The sequence below is a fragment of the Eretmochelys imbricata genome, chromosome 4 (assembly GCF_965152235.1).
Source record: "Eretmochelys imbricata isolate rEreImb1 chromosome 4, rEreImb1.hap1, whole genome shotgun sequence".
Taxonomy (NCBI): Eukaryota; Metazoa; Chordata; order Testudines; family Cheloniidae; genus Eretmochelys; species Eretmochelys imbricata.
The window spans coordinates 127,289,836-127,309,381 of NC_135575.1; the positions used below are offsets into that span (position 1 = coordinate 127,289,836).

General features: G+C 44.9%; 1 protein-coding gene across 1 annotated transcript in view; it reads left to right on the plus strand.

The window, feature by feature from the left end:
- Nucleotides 1-4,697, plus strand: part of NELFA (negative elongation factor complex member A) — a 38,516-nt gene extending 33,819 nt beyond the window's left edge. The window contains exon 11 of the mRNA XM_077815933.1: nt 240-4,697. Within this exon, the coding sequence (XP_077672059.1) occupies nt 240-424 (185 nt within the window). The 3' untranslated portion in view covers nt 425-4,697. The remainder of the gene's footprint in view (nt 1-239) is intronic.
- The last annotated feature ends 14,849 nt before the right edge of the window (nt 4,698-19,546 follow it).

A 19,546-nucleotide genomic window follows, 5' to 3' on the forward strand; every position in this document is an offset into this window, starting at 1 on the left:
AATTTAGTCCCTCAGGGTTCAGTTCCCTTTGTTAACTCAGACCATGATCTGTGAGAGCATGTGGCTTCCTGCTTTGTTCCAGGTGCTAGTGATACTATAGCTTGTCAGGTTTTTGGTTTCCTCCTCCCTCTGGCCCTGACAGAGCCAAAGCTTTTCCTTACCCTTTAATTTTGCTAACACACTGTGTTGAAATGTGTCTTAACTTGTAGTTTGACTATTTTTTATTCTTGTCTCCACAGAGAATCCTTGCCAAGAGCAAGGCGACATCATTCAGATTAAACTTAGCGAGCATACAGAAGTTTTACCAAAGGCCGATGGCACTGGGAGCACCACCATGTTAGTTGACACAGTCTTTGAAATGAACTATGCTACGGGCCAGTGGACCAGACTCAAGAAGTACAAACCTATAACTAATGTTTCCTAAGAGATTCAGTAACAACAAACTGTGGACCAAATCAAGACTAGAATCAGCCAGCTCCTCTAGAGTGCGTCCGTTGTACAAAATGGCATTCATGTGTAGGTTTCTTATTCCCTTCCAGAATACAAGTTGTAGCTATCCAAACTAACTGGGCTCAGGTGAATGCAGTATGAGGATGCTGTCAAACTGACAGATTTACCTTTTTTTTTTTTTTTAAGGAGGGGGGAAGTTAACATTTGTGATTTGTTAATCTGTGATTCAGGGTGCCAGACATTGAGATCACAGCTGAAAAATTTCCTTTTCACTTTGAGAGCATTTCAGTTCCAAGCACTGAGGAAAGAACAATTACAGAATCACAATTTACCACTAAGCAAGGGCACGGATTTTAATGCAGAAATATTTACTTTGACTACATGGGTTCCATTTACATATGGACACTTGCACCACCACAGGTATTTGCAGTTCTTCCTGCAATTTGATTGATTGTAGTAAATCTAACTACTGCAAGTGGTAGATGTCTAATGGCACCCACTGTGTGTTTAGCTTGTCTCTTCCAGGGTCATAGGGTGGGTTTGAGAAGCTTTGTTAATCTTACTGTATTGCGAATGTTAATGCCCAGCACGAGTTAATCTGTATTTGGCATAAATCAACTGAGATGGAGGGGAACTGAATATCTTAACCTTTTATGCAGCAAAATTTATAATTTCCTTTAGTGTCAAACTTAAGATTGCCAAATGGAATTCCCACCTTGCTTATGGGCTGCTTCGGGATCATAGCTCTTTGCTACCACGTGAGGCGCACAGTGGAGATTAATCTCTGGCTCGTGTACAGCAGGCCCCCTGGGCAACCTATCTTTCTCTTGGAGGGAATGAAGCTTGTATTGTGCTTTCACGCCTCTCAAGAGCAGTTGAATTTTACTGCAGTCTTAAGAGTGGCTCTTCCAGCCACAAAGTGAGTTACTGTCACATCTGTGAATGTGGAAGGTTAGCGAGACTCTGCCTTTATGGCAAATTCCTTTTTTTTTTTTTTTTTTTTTAGTGCAAGTTTGACTAATCAGCCACTGGGCACTTGGTGACCAAGGCCTGAGCTACACACAGGTTTTTGTACTGGTACAACTGTTGGGTGTGACTTTCTTGAAAACTGATATAGTTATACCAGTAAAATCCCTAGTGTGAATGCAGTTATACCAGAGTAAAGGTTGTCTCATGCTTGTATAGCTTATTCCCTTTCCCATACAGGAATAGCTATACCATATATGCACACATACCAATATAACTGTACCACTTTAACTGAACTGGTACATTTAAAGCAGTACATCTTGTGTGTAGACCAGGCATAAGTAGTGACTTCAGAATTTGGCCCTTAATGGAGACTTGCATTAAATGTCCATGTTAAATTTCTTTCAGCCAATCTCGTGTGGAAATGCACTTGCCTGGGAAGGTGATGCTGGGGAGGTAGAAGTACAAAGATAAGTCACATAGCATTGTGAGAGACTGACATGGGGCCTTGTGATGACTCAGGGTTGGCCTTAAAAAGGAATGTTAATCTATGACTTTTAGGCCAACACGATCTTTTTCTAAGATAAAAGCAAATATCCCCTAAGTGATACATCTGTGTGCCAACACAGCCTATAGATTATCCAGCTATGTGCCTATCAGAACAGGGCAAACATTAAAGAGGAAATGTATTTACAACATTTTATTGTGATTTGATCAAAAGTATGTATATTTGCTCCAACAAAATTAAGGTCCAGAATAACCTAAATTAACCATTCTAACACTTAATGGTTGAGTTGTACTGTTGGTACCTGCATGGAACTTCCATTATCATTAAGAAGTTGTGTGCATGTATAAGTGAGAGAATGAGACTCCTCAGCATAACTGTCACTCTAGAAAGTGCCCTCTACTTAATTACTCCATTTCTGCAGTGAGGTAGGCTATTTTCCAAGTGATACAAATCAGCCAAACAAGCAACAGGAACAAGTTAAAATGAGTGGAGGGTTTTCGTTTTTAGAATGAATTCACTATAAGGTGTGTTCACAATGGTTATAACTTCTTTGACTTAATACATTACAAGTGAAGGGCTAAAGTCAGAAGTATTTGTCTTTTTAAAAATGTGTAAGGAATAAATTGCATTCCTTTTCAATCTTGTTTGTTTTCAGGTTTTAAAATAGTCCATGTGATAACTAGTTTTCTATAAACTAAACCAGTGTGACGCTTCTGTCTTAACTGCTGCTGCTTTAATACATTTAGTCTTCTGCTAATAGAGACATTAGATGAGGGGTTTGTTTCTTTTTATAAGAAACAATGTTTTTAGGAGTGGACGCCTCAGGGGACGTGCATTCGCATCCCCAGCTATTGGTTCAAAACTCATTCACATTTGGTAGTGATCAGAAGCTGCCGTTTGATGGCTCTTCAGTTTACATGCGATGAGTTGGGGTTCTCAGTCCAGTGTCTAGTGGACAAATTCCACATCCCCAAAATTCAGCCATCAGCAGCAAGGAGGAGGACTGCGTGGGCAAGGAGATGCTCCCTCTCTCTAAGTAGTCTCTCCAGAACTCGGTTGAAGTATTAGAATGAAGCAGGATGGGGGAAACTTACACTGCTGCTACCTGCTCTGTATTTACTGTGTAGATGGACAGACTTCAATCTCCAGGCCTATTCATCGAAAAGTAATGATATGCACTAAACCAATTAGTTTTTAAATAGAAACAAAATATTTTAAACTCATTCTCACTGGAACTGAGACAACTTAACATTGCTAAAATAATTAGCAGTCTTATTTTTAAATGCAAAAGCTTTCTCTTGGCTGGATCTAGCCCTAAGGACTGTAACTTTATTTCAACTAGCTCTGAGTATCTAGTGTCCTTTTTAAAAACAAAATATGAAATGAAAGTAGCCATTTAAATGTTTTTAGAATCATTACACTGTTGAAAAACTAAACTACATCGAGAGCCCTGCATCATAGCTTGAACCAGTGCTTTGAGAAGAGTACATCTAAAGTACCAGAAAGTTCAGGAAACAGCAGAGCAAGCACTTGAATTCCTGTATATTACTTAATCTTGATTTTTACAAAGCAAATCTGACTCCTTGAGCTTGACAATTTTTGTCTTCACCTAGCATCTAAATGACTGAAAAGTTGATTTTGTACATGAGGCTCAGCAGTGCATTGCAAAGCTAAACAAAAACCAAGTTAATTCTAGAATGATGTGCTGAAGCCCTCACTAAGTAGGCGTGGGAGGTGCACACATTGTTCAGGGCTAACATTCTTTAAATCCTTTTTCTTGTTTCCCTTTACTGTAGCCCAACATTCTAGGCCCTAGTCTGTGAGCCAGAACGTCACATGTGCATTGTGGGGTAGCTTCAGCAAACAAGAATGCCCTGGGGAATTTTACGCTGGGGGCAAGGAGGAGACCTTTGTGGGTGTTCTGTTTTTGTTTTTTAAGGTTGTGAAAGCCCCCCCAGCATGGTTACGGAGGGGCCACACAGAATTAGTTTCTCTTATTTAGGATTCTAGGGTGAAGTATAGGGTAGAAACAGGTAACATGGCTCCTTTCATCTCTTCTGAGGTGAGGAAACACCTTTTCCTGCCAAAGCGTTCTCTAGTAAATCCCATCCAACTCCCCAAAACACTGCCCAGTTCTTAGGATGACTAACTCTTCAGTTCTGGATCAGCGTCCTAAGGGGATCCTAAGGGGTCTCAGTTTTTATTTGTAGTTTTGCTGTTAACCTTTCAGTCAAATAAAATAGGGTGCTGGATGTGATGGGGAAAATCTTCTTTCGAGTAGTTAATAAAATAGGCCCCTGTGAAGTTGCTAATTTCCCCCACTGAATCACTTCAAAGTGCAGACCACTTGCATAGAAAAAAGAAGCTTGATACTTTGACACTGTAGAGCTTGAGGTTGGCTCGCACATTCATAGCAAGATCTGACTAGAAAAAAGACTGAAAAATGTTAAGCCAGAGCCCACTGGGAATCTGGTGCCTTTAACAAGAAATGTCATTTTGTAAAATGTTACATCTATAGCATAGCCCATATGTTTTCTATTTGTTTTTTGTACAGTTGTAAATTCAAGATCTTCTGTCTTCGGGTACGTATTTTCAGTGTACTACAGTATGTATAATAAAAGTTTAGATTTTCTAAAGAAACTGTAAGGTCAGTTATTACAATCTGCAATGGCATATTTCTACATATTGAGCTAGTAGTGTGTAGTAGCTGCCTGACAAAGTGATCTTCTTGTATCGTGGTGCCTCTATATAGAGCTGAGCTTTAAAATAAACTCATTGGATTATTTATAGTACTTTATGTAGTTACATTCTTTAAAGTTAGCATAGAACAGTGGCTCTTAAACTTTTTTTACTGGTGATCCCTTTCACACAGCAAGTCTCTGAGTGCGGACCCCCCCCTTATAAATTAAAAACACTTTTTTATATATTTAATACCATTTTAAATGCTGGAGGCAAAGTGGGGTTTGGGGTGAAGGTTGACAGCTTGCGACCCCCACATGTAATAACCTTGTGACCCCCTGAGGGATCCCGACCCTCAGTTTGAGAACCCCTGATATAGAACTACATGCAGGATAGATTGCCATTGTTAAGATGTCACTTGTGCCTAGTTTGGGTCACTGCTTGTTAATGAGATTGACAGTAGTGAATCCTGATAATAATCTTGGTGTCTCAGTCATGACCATTCTCTGAGGAGCCATGTGGGATTGATATGAAAATATTTCTCATAGGACTGGAAGGGACCTCAAGAGGTCATCTAGTCCAGTCCCCTGCATTCACGGCAGGACTAAGTATTATCCAGCCCATCCCTGACAGGTGTTTGTCTGACCTGCTCTTAAAACATGTCAACTTCAAAACAGGAGTACCCCTTCTAATGATGAGGAGGCTCAATTTTAACATATAGCCCTCTTTGTACAGCTTACTGTCGGGTAGCTGTACCAGCATCTTCAGAATGACCAGTATGTTTGCTCCCTGACTTGAGTGGCAGAAATGTTATGCTCCCCCTGCATTCTTAACATCAGCAGTGATTGACTTAACAGGCACTGTTACTGTTTCAAGTGCTAAATGATGTAGCTGTTGGCCTCCTTTTTAACTGTCTAGGTTCTTAAATCCGCACCAAGCACATTGTCCTGACTGGTGCTGTATCAGATGGGACACCGCTCACCCTTCAGGTTTCCTGCCATCATACCCTAGACAGGGTAAGCAATCCTGGCTTTGCTCGGGTGTGTAACTTTCTACCGCTACCTCCATCCCAGTGACTCTTTCCTAATCCAAAAATACAATCTATACCATAGAGAGAAAAATAAATGTAAGGTGTTTGTTTCAAAGTCATTTGTTTAAATGGTGGTTGCTGGCAATTTCTTTATCTAATCCTTGCCCCCTGCCCTTTTTTTTTTTTTTTAAATTACCATCTCCCCATTATGGAGCCTATAGAACTCTAAGAAGCCTGCTGGCGGACCTGTAATAGATTTAGTAAACAGTATCTACTCCTGAGGGAATTCTGCACCAAAAAATTAAAAATTCTGCAAATTTTATTTGTTGATAAATAAATGTGGCTCCAGCTTGGCAGTGAGGAGTCCAGGCCACTGGCTGCATTGAGGTGGGAGGTCACACTGAAGCTCCCATCTCCCCCAGGACAGGGACTCAGCAGTGAGGCTGCACCTGACCATGACACAGTGCAAGGGCTGGGCCTGCTCCAGAAACAGGCCGGGGCCCTGCCCCTGTGCACCAGGTGTGGGTAGGCAGGCTCAGCCTAGCAGGATCCAAATGTGGAGGGGCTTAGTGTGGTGGATCCAGGTGTGGGGTGAGAGGTTTGTGTGGGGCACTCTGGGTGCGGTCAGCACAGCAGGAGATCTGGATGCACAGAGGCAATGGGACTCTTCAGGGGATTCAGGTGAAGATGGTTGGGGCTTGGGGGGCGGGGGTAGGTGTGGGAGGCTGGGGGAGTGGGGCTTGATGGGGTGGGGGTCCAGGTGCAGTTGATTGGGGCTCAGTGGGATGGGGGTCTGGCTGTGGGGGGCTTGTCAGATGGGTCTTGGTTTAGGGAGGGGTAGGGTCTGTCAGAGTGAGGGTTCAGTGCGCCTGCTTAACAGGGGAGCCCCAGCTGCCAAGGGGGTGCCACAAGCCAGGCTCCCCCTTCCAATTTCCCTATCCCCTTTTCTTCTCCAATCCCCTCCCTTCCTTTCCAACTGCCTCTTTCCCTCATTTCCCCAGACCCCATCGCGGACATTCACTGTTGCACAGAAAACAGGAAGGCTCCCAGCACACAGAAGGGGAACTTGACTGGCACTAGGACGTAGGAGGCAGCGTTCAGCTGCAGAGTCAGCAGAGCCCAGCCGCAGCCTCCCTCAGCTGGGCAGCTCTGCGCTTGCAGAAGTAGAGTGGGGGGTGGAGGCCGTGGCCTGTAACCCCATTTACCCCCCCATGCCTCACCTCTGGTTGGAGGGGGCAATCCCCCCCTCCCCCCAAAAAAACTGCACCCATGGTTGCCCCCTTACCACCCCCACCGCCAAGCACATCTTCCCCTTGCTTCCCTGCCATTTTCTGCAGGGAAACAGGAATTCTGCGGGTGGGGGGGGGGGTGTTTTCTGCAGGTGCACAGTCACCCAGAATCGCCCCAGGAGTAGGTATCTTAGTGATTGAAACACTCCTGACCGTGCAGTGCCATCATGTGGTCACTTTGGCAGGTGCAGTAACTTTTTTTTTTTTTTTTTTAAAGAGCTTTAAAACCAAAAATCTCAGCTCCTACGTAAATCTCCTTGTAAAGGGTGCCAGATTAACAACAGAGATTGCCTAGAACAGGTAAAACAGCAATGCAAACCTTCCCACACTGCAACCACCTCATGCCTGACCTGGCGGCACCACTTGTATCACCAAACCAAAGCATTCAAAAATTCATACAGTCCTTCCTGAGCCACCCAAGACTTCTGACAAGGTTGGCAGCTGTGGTGGTAGCTTTTCCTATGAACAGCCTCATTCCAAGTAGGCCTCCAAGTACCTACTCATTACCTCAGCTGGATTTTAAACATTGACCTAACCCTTCAGGTATCCAGCCATGATGTTTCAAATCTTATACTTCCTGAACTATTTAATTATAGCTCTTGTGTTTAGTGACTGGACTGCAGGAGTTCCTGAACTCTAATCCTGGATATGAAACAAAACTTGCTCTGATCTTGGTCCAGTTGCTTTCCCTCTCTGTCCTAGTCTCCCACTTTTTAAAATAGGGATAATGCCTCACAGGGCTGTTATGAGGATTAAGGAGATGTTTGTAAAGTGCTTTGTGCATGGAAAGCAGTGTATTGTCTCTCTCAGATCTTGTTTTATTGCTGTGTCAATGCTAACTTGTTTTTCCTCAGACAAATCTTTCTGTAAGAGCTGGTTGACTGAGTTTGATGAGGTACAAAATATCTCATCTCAGCTACTGAACTGAATTTGGGGCAGTTCAGTGGTGACAAAGTTAGTAACCAAAGGGCAATTTTCTGAGCTTTGCCTCATTTTTAGCAGACACTAAATCACAATAAGTATCCTTTAGTGGCACTCCCTGGTCCAAACTACCATGAAGGACTTTCCCTTTGAGGATAGCAACCTCTTCAGTGACAAAACAGATGTCACTGCACACCCTCAACCGCTGAAACTACCCTCCATTCTGGGGATATATATTCTGGCTCCCCGTAGAAAGACTCCAAGGTCTCCTCTGCCTCCCTCTTTCTTCCAACAAAGGACATATAAACCTCCCTGGAAATGACAGAGGACCCAGTGGGGTAAACAGCCTGCACCATTATCCTGCAGTCTCAGCTACTGCTCAGAAAGTCATTTTGACGTGGCATCTGACAGCGTCCCCTTTTTGGTGGCTGCCTGGCACATTTTCTTCCAATGTAGACCACTATCACAATGGACAAATGGGTCCTGGGCATCCTCCCCTTTCCCTTTTCAGAGACCCCTCCCACAAAATAATTCTCAAACAAGAGGCAGACTCCCTTCTCCAACTGGGGGCAACAGAGACTGTACCACTCCCGCACACAGGGAAGGACTTTTACTTAAGGTACTTCCTCACCCCGCAAAAGAAGCAGGGCTGGAGACTCATTCTGGACTTCAGAGAACTGAATATCTTCCTATAACACTCAAAGTTCAGAATGACCACACTGGCCTCTATAAAACTCTCTCACTTCAAGTGACTGGTTTGCACCCCTCACTTTAAAAGATGCATATTTTCATTTGGACATGCACCCTACATACCAGGACCGTCCTGCACTTCATAGTGGGCTCAAAGCACTTTCAATACAGGGTGCTCTTCTCCATGCCCGCAACAGTAGTTAAGAAAATACTTGTGGTGGAGACTGCATACCTTTGCAGACAAGGAAGACTGATATTTCCATATCTGGACAATTGGCTGCCCATGGTTTGGTCATGTCAGGCGATATAAGCAACATCACATGAGATAGTCGAGTTCAGGATCCTGACAGAGGGAAGAAAGGAGAGCAACAGAATACGGACCCTGGACTTCAGAAAAGCAGACTTTGACTCCCTCAGGGAACTGATGGGCAGGATCCCCTGGGAGAATAACATGAGGGGGAAAGGAGTCCAGGAGAGCTGGCTGTATTTTAAAGAATCCTTATTGAGGTTACAGGGACAAACCATCCCGATGTGTAGAAAGAATAGTAAATATGGCAGGCGACCAGCTTGGCTTAACAGTGAAATCCTTGCTGATGTTAAACACAAAAAAGAAGCTAACAAGAAGTGGAATATTGGACAAATGACCAGGGAAGAGTATAAAAATATTGCTCAGGCATGCAGAAGTGAAATCAGGAAGGCCAAATCACACCTGGAGTTGCAGCTAGCAAGAGATGTTAAGAGTAACAAGAAGGGTTTCTTCAGGTATGTTAGCAACAAGAAGAAAGTCAAGGAAAGTGTGGGCCTCTTACTGAATGAGGGAGGCAAACTAGTGACGGTGGATGTGGAAAAAGCTAATTTACTCAGTGCTTTTTTTTGCCTCTGTCTTCACGAACAAGGTCAGCTCCCAGACTGCTGCACTGGGCAGCACAGCATGGGGAGGAGGTGACCAGCCATCTGTGGAGAAAGAAGTGGTTCAGGACTATTTAGAAAAGCTGGACGAGCACAAGTCCATGGGGCCAGATACACTGCATCCAAGAGTGCTAAAGGAGTTGGCAGATGTGATTGCAGAGCCATTGGCCATTATCTTTGAAAACTCATGGCAAGCGGGGGAAGTCCCAGACGACTGGAAAAAGGCTAATGTAGTGCCCATCTTTAAAAAAGGGAAGGAGGAGGATCCTGGGAACTACAGGCCAGTCAGCCTCACCTCAGTCCCTGGAAAAATCATGGAGCAGGTCCTCAAGGAATCAATTCTGAAGGACTTAGAGGAGAGGAGAGGAAAGTGATCAGGAACAGTCAGCATGGATTCACCAAGGGCAAGTCATGCCTGACTAATCTAATTGCCTTCTATGATGAGATAACTGGCTCTGTGGATGAGGGGAAAGCAGTGGACGTGTTGTTCCTTGACTTTAGCAAAGCTTTTGGCACGGTCTCCCACAGTATTCTTGCCAGCAAGTTAAAGAAGTATGGGATGGATGAATGGACTATAAGGTGGATAGAAAGTTGGCTAGATTGTCGGGCTCAACGGGTAGTGATCAATGGCTCCATGTCTAGCTGGCAGCCGGTATCAAGTGGAGTGCCCCAAGGGTTGGTCCTGGGGCCGGTTTTGTTCAATATCTTCATAAATGATCTGGAGGATGGTGTGGATTGCACCCTCAGCAAGTTTGTAGAGGACACTAAACTGGGAGGAGAGGTAGATATGCTGGAGGGTAGGGATAGAATACAGAGGGACCTAAAGAAATTAGAGGATTGGGCCAAAAGAAATCTGATGAGTTTCAACAAGGACAAGTGCAGAGTCCTGCACTTAGGACAGAAGAATCCCATGCACCGCTACAGACTAGGGACAGAATGGCTAGGCAGCAGTTTTGCAGAAAAGGACCTAGGGGTGACAGTGGACGAGAAGCTGGGTGAATCAACAGTGTGCCTTTGTTGCCAAGAAGGCCAATGACATTTTGGGATGTATATGTAGAGGTATTGCCAGCAGATCGAGGGACGTGATCGTTCCCCTCTATTCGACATTGGTGAGGCCTCATCTGGAGTACTGTGTCCAGTTTTGGGCCCCACACTACAAGAAGGATGTGGAAAAATTGGAAAGAGTCCAGCGGAGGGCAACAAAAATGATTAGGGGACTGGAACACATGACTTATGAGGAGAGGCTGAGGGAACTGGGATTGTTTAGTCTGCAAAAGAGAAGAATGAGGAGGGATTTGATAGCTGCTTTCAACTACCTGAAAGGGGGTTCCAAAGAGGATGGATCTAGACTGTTCTCAGTGGTAGCAGATGACAGGACAAGGAGTAATGGTCTCAAGTTGCAGTGGGGGAGGCTTAGGTTGGATATTAGGAAAAACTTTTTCACTAGGAGGGTGGTGAAACACTGGAATGTGTTACCTAGGGAGGTGGTGGTATCTCCTTCCTTAGAAGTTTTTAAGGTCAGGCTTGACAAAGCCCTGGCTGGGATGATTTAGTTGGGGATTGGTTCTGCTTTGAGCAGGGGGTTGGACTAGATGACCTCCTGAGGTCCCTTCCAACCCTGAAATTCTATGATTCTATGATCACCATCACTGTAAGTAAGTCCATATTGACACCCAGGCAAAAAAATCGAATTCGTCAGGGTGGACCTGAACTTGGTCACAGCCAGGGCCTACTTACCTCATGACTGATTCCTTGCCATAAGAGATCTCATCGACTAGCCCAATCCTGCCTCATTCTGTTAGGCTACATGGTGGTGTGCACCTCTGTTACCCCATTTGCACATCCCACTGGCTGAAAAATTTCTAAAAGCCATCATATGGATATTCCCCCTGGTTTCAAAACCAGCTCATCTGGGATCTGGACCTCAACCTCTTTGCTTTCATGAGACCTCCATTTGAACCTTTACCTTCTTGTTCCTGCACCTGTCTTTCAAATTCACCTTCTTGACAGCAAATTACCTCTGTTAGAAGGGCTGGGGAGCTCCGAGCCCTTAGGACAGACCGACATTACATGAAGACAAAGTTTTGTTGTGACTGCATCCAAAGTTCATACCCAAAGTACCTTCTGAACTTCACCTTAACCAGCCTGTTCACCTTCTGGGGTTTTACGCTTAGCCTCACCACAGTATGTAGGAGACAAGACTCCATTCTCTGGACACGCGCAGGGCTCTAGCTGTCTACCTGAATAGAACAGCAGCACCCTTCAGGAAGTGTCCAAGGTTGTTCACTGCTATTGCTGAAAGAATGAAAGGCAAATCAATCTCCTCTCAAAGGCTCTCTAGGTGAATTTCCTCCTGCATTATCCTTTGCTATGATCTGATGAAAACCCCTCCTCCTGAAACTGTCAGGGCCCATTCTACAAGAACCCAAGTGACATCCATAGCTTTCTTATAGTATATCCCCCTCTTTTTTAGATATGCAGAGAAACTGCTTGGGGCTTCATGCACACCTTTACCAGGCAAGCTTTGGCTGCCAGTGCCTCCTTTGGCTCAGAGATCCTATAGTAGGATGTATAGTACTGCATGTTTCCTGGCACCCTCCTCTTCAAAGAGCACTGCTTGGGAGTCAACCCATCGTGAACACTCATAGGGATCAGCACTGGAAAAAGAAAGGAAGGTTGCTTACATGATAGTAACTGGAGTTATTTGAGATATGTGGTCCCTACTGCTATTCACCACTCGCCCTCTCTCTTCTCTGCTGGGGTGATCACGTGATTTGAACTGGAGAGGCATTTGGTCCATGCTGCCCGTTATGCACAATGAGGTACAGAGGCAACCTGCAGATACAGCTATTGAATAATTTCCAGTCCAGGATATAGGGAGCACATGGGGACCCCAAAGAGAATACCCCAGAGAGAACAAATCCGGAAGAACACCAGTTCCATAAGGTAAGATGCCTTCTTTTTAAACATAAGATGTCCTAAATGAAGACAAGGCCTTGAAATGAAATTGCCTAACTCTTAGCATAGCCCTTGTTGTGCTGCTCAAGATCATGTCATTTGGTTTGCAAGATCAAGAACCTTATTTCTGAAGATCTGGTGAGTATCAGTTTCCTTGGTCCATGTAAGTGCCAAATGGGGTCATGGTCCATGCCTAGGGCTCCTAGGTGCTATGATAATACAAATAATTAAGAAGACTATGACTAAGACAATGAAGGGACTTGCAAAAATATCTCCAGGGGTCTTGCTGGTAAAGGACTTTGTTATGAAAGAGTTAAGATTGCCACACACATTATATATGGTCTGTGGGTGTATGACAGGTGTGTGCTAGCCTATTGAGGAGTAGGGGGCATATACTCTAAGATAGTTTAACTTTCATTTCCATGCTTTTGTGGTTGTGCATTGAGTACACTGTGTGTGTAGCAATCTTGCCTGTTTAGGAAATAAATGTTGTTGTGGGGGAAGAGGATCCTTGAACTATACCTCGAAGTACAGCTACTGCGAGACAAGTTTCCATCTATCAGCAGCTGCACTTCTCCGAAACAATAAACCTTCCCTGTTATCGGACAAAATCTGACTGAAAGGTGTAGCTGCTGTCCAAGTTTTTATGTGTACGCTAGAAAAGGGTTTACCCCACAGAAGATATGCATTTGGCTGCTTCCCACTAAAAATTTATAAAAAGAAATCAAACAACTTACTTAGAAAATTCCAAGGCCATAAAAGCTAACCCACTGTGAGACTTCACACTGAAAGGCCACCTACATGTGGAGGAAAAGCAGAACTTTACACTTCATTAAAAGCCCATTTCAGAATGCAGCTTCAGCTAGGGATTGGTGACTAGTGCCTTCATAATGAGCTGAGAGTGTGAAACCTCACACTAGGTGTGTGCATGAGGTACTAAGCATTTGCAAGTCTAAGCTTCTGCTTGAAAAGGGTGAGAGAATAAATAAGAGCTAAAAGTGTTTGCACCCCTAGGAAACTAGCCAACTTCATTCTAGCTTTTCACCCTCCCCCTTTAGACCTTGGAGATCTTTAAGCGCAGAACTTGTCCTTCCCTAGACAACACTAAAGGAAGTTGTGTGTGAGCCTGTCTGTGGAGAAGGTTCCATTTGGATTTCCAAGGAAACCTACAGGGCTGTTTGCTTTCCAACCTGTGATCAAGCTGCAGGCTTGATCATGCTCTAATAAGCGGACTGTAGCTATCGGTATTTAACATTCTGCAAACACAGCAACACAAGAAAGTTCTTCCACAGTTGCAGACACAATCACAGTTGCTAGGCATTAACACTTACCATAGAAGAGGACGAGAAAGGGGCTGAATTGCATCCCCAGTAACAAATGGTCTTGTAATCAGGAGTAGGAAATGTAAGAAGCCAATGTTTGCTCCTCCTCCCCTTTAAAGGACAGTGGTGTAGCTACAATGGTGCAGTTGCACCAGGACGCACGAGCTTAAGGGAGACCAGCCAGCTGGAGCAGTGCTCCAGCACTTTGCCTGCACATGGGGTCGCAACACCATTCATTCAAATTTGGCCCTATGGCCCCTCTGTCAGACAGGGGCGGCTGGGCCAAATCTGAATGGCACTGCAACCAGATGCATGTGGGTCGCAGTGCCACTCAGGTTTGGCCCAGCTGCCCTCCATCATGAGGGCATCCCAGCCAAATTTGAGTGAGTGGCACTGCGACCCCATGTGCCAGGTCACAAGGTTGTGCTGTATGAGTGCAGGGCAGGTCATGGTTGTGAGCAAAGCTGCTGCATAGCCAGGACCAGGAGGAGCTGGCCTAGCCCCGATGAAAGCAGGGTACCCAGCTGAGGGGCACCCGTGAATGGGCAGAAAGGTCCCAGGGCAGTGGAGAGGGGCACGTTGTTGGTGGCGAGTGTTGTGGGGAGAGTTATGAGGGGGAATGGGAATGTAGCCGAGCAGTGGGATATATTGGGGTGTTAGGTATAAAGAAGTAAAAAAAATGTTGGTATATGTTTAATATGTTCAATTAGTTGTATTAATAATGTATCTTTGAAGTAATGTTAAGTGAATCACTGGCTTTAATAAAACCTAACATGGAGTATATGAACTATGACCCTTGGACTCCATCTTTGTAAGCAAACTTGTTTACAACTTAGACACTGGAGTCCTCTGGCTCAAACCGAACTAAACCAGCTTTTCCCGCCAGAGCCGACCCCCAACATTCTATTCCCTCAAAACTTTTCCCTCTTTAGAGATATTAGATCTTGCTCAGCGCCTGTGCAGTGCTGTCCATTCCCACGGCAGCGCATGCATGGTCGGGTCTCCCCAACGTTCCAGAGCTAGAGAGAAGAGTACCATCTATCCCGCAGCAAGGTTGAGGAAGCAAAGGCCTGTCATCACAATCCCCGCCACAGCGAACCGAATCCATCTTACCTGTGGAGGGTACTGCTTTCCTGGTGTCCATCATCCCAGAGGGTCTCCCCGCCTGCGACAAAATCCAGCAGTTGTCAGGACTCCCCACTGGTCCTCCTCAAAGGCTTCCAATTAGCCGTAGAGTAGAAGGTCCTGGGCCTCGCGTCCGTGTATAGTGTCCACTGCGCCTAAATCGTAGAAAAGGTTTCTCTACTGGGGTTTCATTTATTGTTTTTCTGAAGGCCAAAGGAGGTTTTGTGGGTCTGAGCTTCAAGCACATAAAGCCAGTCACTGAATCACTGTATGGTTAAAAGAAAAGGAGTACTAGTGGCACCTTAGAGACTAACCAATTTATTTAAGCATAAGCTTTCGTGGGCTACAGCTCACTTCATCGGATGCATTCAGTGGAAAATACAGCGAGGAGATTTATATACACACAGAACATGAAAAAATGGGTGTCATCACACACACTGTAAGGAGAGTGATCGCTTAAGATGAGCTATTACCAGCAGGAGAGCGGGGGGGGGGGGGAGAAAACCTTTTGTAGTGGTAATCAAGGTGGGCCATTGCCAGCAGTTAACGGGAACGTCTGAGGAGCAGTGGGGGGGGGGGGGGAAATTACCACTACAAAAGGAGTGGTGTGTGTGGGGGTTTATTTCCCCCCCACACCCTCCACTGCTCCTCAGACATTCCTGTTAACTGCTGGCAATGGCCCACCTTGATTATCACTACAAAAGGTTTTCTCCCCCCCACCCCACTCTCCTGCTGGTAATAGCTCATCTTAAGCGATCACTCTCCTTACAGTGTGTATGATGACACCCATTTTTTCATGCTCTGTGTGTATATAAATCTCCTCGCTGTATTTTCCACTGAATGCATCCGATGAAGTGAGCTGTAGCCCACGAAAGCTCATGCTCAAATAAATTGGTTAGTCTCTAAGGTGCCACTAGTACTCCTTTTCTTTTTGCGAATACAGACTAACACGGCTGCTACTCTGAAAACTGTATGGTTAAGTTTGTGTTTCTTCCCCCCTCCCCATTTTTCCCAGTTTTCTGTACCTTTGCCCTTAATACACTTAAGGTTTGAACCATATTACCTTGTCGTTTCTTCATTTTTATTACATCACACAGGAAGGAAGGAATACCCTTATTGTAAGCTAAATCCACTGGTGACATAGATGGAAGGAAGTGGAGTCTGTCCTTCTGAGAAAAGGGGATTTCCTTTTATCTCCCCTCTACCATTTCTAAAGTTTTCCTTTCTAAAGAGTTGCCTTATTCCGCTTGAGGTAACGGGGTAAAAAAAATTTAGATTTTGGAATCGAGAAGCACCCTCCCCCGCACCTAGTCTTGCATCAGGGCCCTCTGGGGCCTTGTTACGCCACTGTAAATGGAAGAGCTAGCCTTTCACTGCCAAACTTCCTAAGGGATTTAAACCAAGACCAGAAGATGATTAATTAGCAGCAGCACCTTCCAATGAGCATAAAGGGACCACTGCCCTTTTTAATGCAGCTCTTAAACAACACACCAGTTCTGCAGGGAAATCCAGGGAACCAGTAGCGTAGAGAAGGAATCAAATAGACCAGAGTTCAGTGCGGGGCAGTGCTAGCAGAAACAGAAAAGTTTGAAGAGCCATTATTCCAAAGTGTCTACAAGCCATTGCAGCACGGCCAAGCTTTGTGCGGCTCCACCGTGACACCCTTCTAATAGGAGAACAAGTCAATTATTTACCTCATAGGGTTTCCCCTCCTCTCTCCTACCCTCGGGAGCTGTGACAGCAGGTGTGGGAAGGCTGGAACCGATTCCTCAGAAGCAAAAAGGGCTGGGGAGTTAGTGGGAGGGAGCAGGAGCTAGAGGCAGCTGGGAAGCCAACAGGGATCAGGGTTTTGTAGAGAGTCAAGGACCACTGGGAGGGTGAGTGGGTTGGTTGCTGTATTATTGGTGGGAGAGAGGGGGATCCAGGGGCAGCTCGGAGATAGTGTAGGGCAGTCGGGGTGGGTTGTGGATGGGACAAGAGGCTGGGGAGGGGTTTTATGGGGCAATGGGAACTTGGGGCTGCCTCCCTCATTCTGCCTCCCCCCCACAAGAAGCCTCCCAACTGACTCCATTTTGTTCCTGCCTCCTCCCCACACCCCATGTACCTGGTCATCTTACTCACCAGCTGCTGCCTTAGCCACCTCCCAAAGGCTTCAGGCTGATCTGGTGCAAGTTGGGGGAGCACTGGGACTGCCTGGAACCTAGTGCCCCTTATGATACTACGCCCCCCATATTCTTCATAGAGATATTATGATATGAGTATGGCATAATTATGATGTATTTTGTGCAAGATAAGGCATGTGAGATATCATTGGATAGGTTATGATTATCCTATTTGTATGCATGTATCATGTCTGTATCTGAAGTTAGGAATATTGACTACGTATAAATTACAAGTGTGTTTACACCTGGGAAATGCCCCCAGACAGAATGCAATCAGTCTAGATGGCTCGCTGTGAGGAAGAGCCATTAGAGAGAACAACAGGTCTTTGAAGATGCTAATCTCCCACCTTCTTGGGAAGCTTTCCTGGGGATGCTGTAAACAGCCTCCAAGTCATGGCTGCTATGGCCCTACAGAGGCATGTGGCCAAGTCACCTGATACTGGCATCCATCTTGGAATACCCATGTTTTTCCACTGACTGGCCTGGGAACTAAGTTTGGAAACAAAGGGTTCCCGCCATATGCAAAAGCTATTTAAATCAGGGGAAAGATATAATATGAGTTTGTTTTTCATTGTCTCCCTGCTGAAGATGACTGCTGTAAACACCTAAGACTGAACTGGGAAAGAAAGGACTGAACCCAGGCTCGAGGGTGTCTGGCCTGTGAAAGGAATATCTGGAGTTTTAAGCTGCAAGGAAGTCTCTGCAATCTGCCTGAAACATCATTTAGGGTGAGAATTTACTACTTGTAACCAATTCCTTTAGTATATTAATCTTAGATTACATTTTGTTTTATTTGCTGGGAAATCTGCTTTGATATGTTTGCTATCCCTTATAATAATTTAAAATCTATCTTTTGTAGTTAATAAACTTGTTTTTGTTTTCTCTAAAACCCAGTGTGTGGAATTCATAACTGGGAGGCAAAAAGCTGTTGCATCTCCCTCTCCACATTGAGGGAGGGGGTGAATTTCATGAGCTTACGCTGTACAATTCTTTGTGCAGCGTAAGATGGTACAATTTTGGGTTTGTACTCCAGAGGGGGGTGTGCACTTGAGTAACAAGGCAGTTCCTTAGTTGAAGCCTTCCCATGCAGGGGCTAGTCAGAAAGCCTTTTTGCATGTTACAACAGCTGGGTGTGCCCTACCTGTATGTGTGCAGGTTCAAGTGAGAGACTGGGAGTGGGTCTGCAGCTTGTCACAGCAGTACAGTGTAAAGGGAGCCCAGGCTGGTGGGTCAGGCGAGCTCAGTGGTACCCCAGTTCCAAGTGGCACCCTGAGGGGGGAACCCATCACACCCCTGTCAGCTGGGAGGAAGAACCCCAGCTGCCCATGCCTCACAGCCCAGCTACAGGCACAAGATCACAGCTGGACTGCAGGCAGGCATGACAGAGCTGCTATATGTGAGTGTAACTTTTGGAGCCAAAAACAGCTGTGTCGCTCTCTTTAAAAGCGGAAGGAATAAGAACACAAACAGAGGTCAGATAAAACAAAACTTTTAAAAAACTGATTTTTTTTTAAAGGCAGAGTTCAGAGTATTTCTCCCCTTACCCCACATTTCAATTTCTGGTTTCCACCTAACCTGACCAGAAGTGATTAAATACCATGTGAAACTGCTCTCAAGAATTTTGCTGGGGGGGAAATCTCAACAGGAAACACCAGAAATCTCTTGAGAACTTTTTCTCAAAAACTTGCAGCCCAGTATGTACGGCAGACTCTGGAGGTAGGTAAGTATCAGAGCCCAAACCCTGAATCCTTTTGAGGTGCTGAACAAAATAAGAAAGAAACAGTGATCAGACACTATATTTAGCTCTAAATGATTCCTTACTGGGAAAAACAGATTAAAAAACAAAACCACAACAAGCTAAACTGCTATTGATCCTTCACTGAAGTTTCACACTAACCATACTACAGTTTAATTACACAAACCAAGATAGACCCTTTCCAAATATAGAACCAGTGCTTGCAATCATGCAATACTAGAAACTGGGAGACAAACACCCAAGAAATCCAAGGATTGATTTTGGAATCAATATGGCAAAAGAAAAGTTGAAACAGTGGGATTTTCTAGTTAAATATATAAAATGAAAGTATATAAGATACTTCCCCTAATTACTAGAACTGAGTATAAGACAACAAAGAAAAGAGAGACACAGCAGAAACCAGCCTCAAACAATAATAATAATAATCTTGCACCCAACGCCTGAATCAGAAATGGGGCAGCAATGGGACATGGATTTGTTACATTAAACCTCTCACCTACCAAGCACTGAAAGATCTGTGCTACTCACAAATATTTGATGTATCAACTCTGGCAACTTTTGTCATGCCAGTAAACTTGTTTGAGGTTGGCCACAGAAATCATATGACCTTAGTTACATCACCCTTAGTGTCAGTTACAAAGGGAACTTCTTCGGGCTGTTTCTGTTTGTCCTGTTATGGGAAATCCTGAGTATGTCAAAAGTGATGTAATGCTTGTCGATGAGGTTAAGATCCTGGGGGCTGGACAGCAGCCAGCCTCATAGCCCCTCTGAACTCTGTATG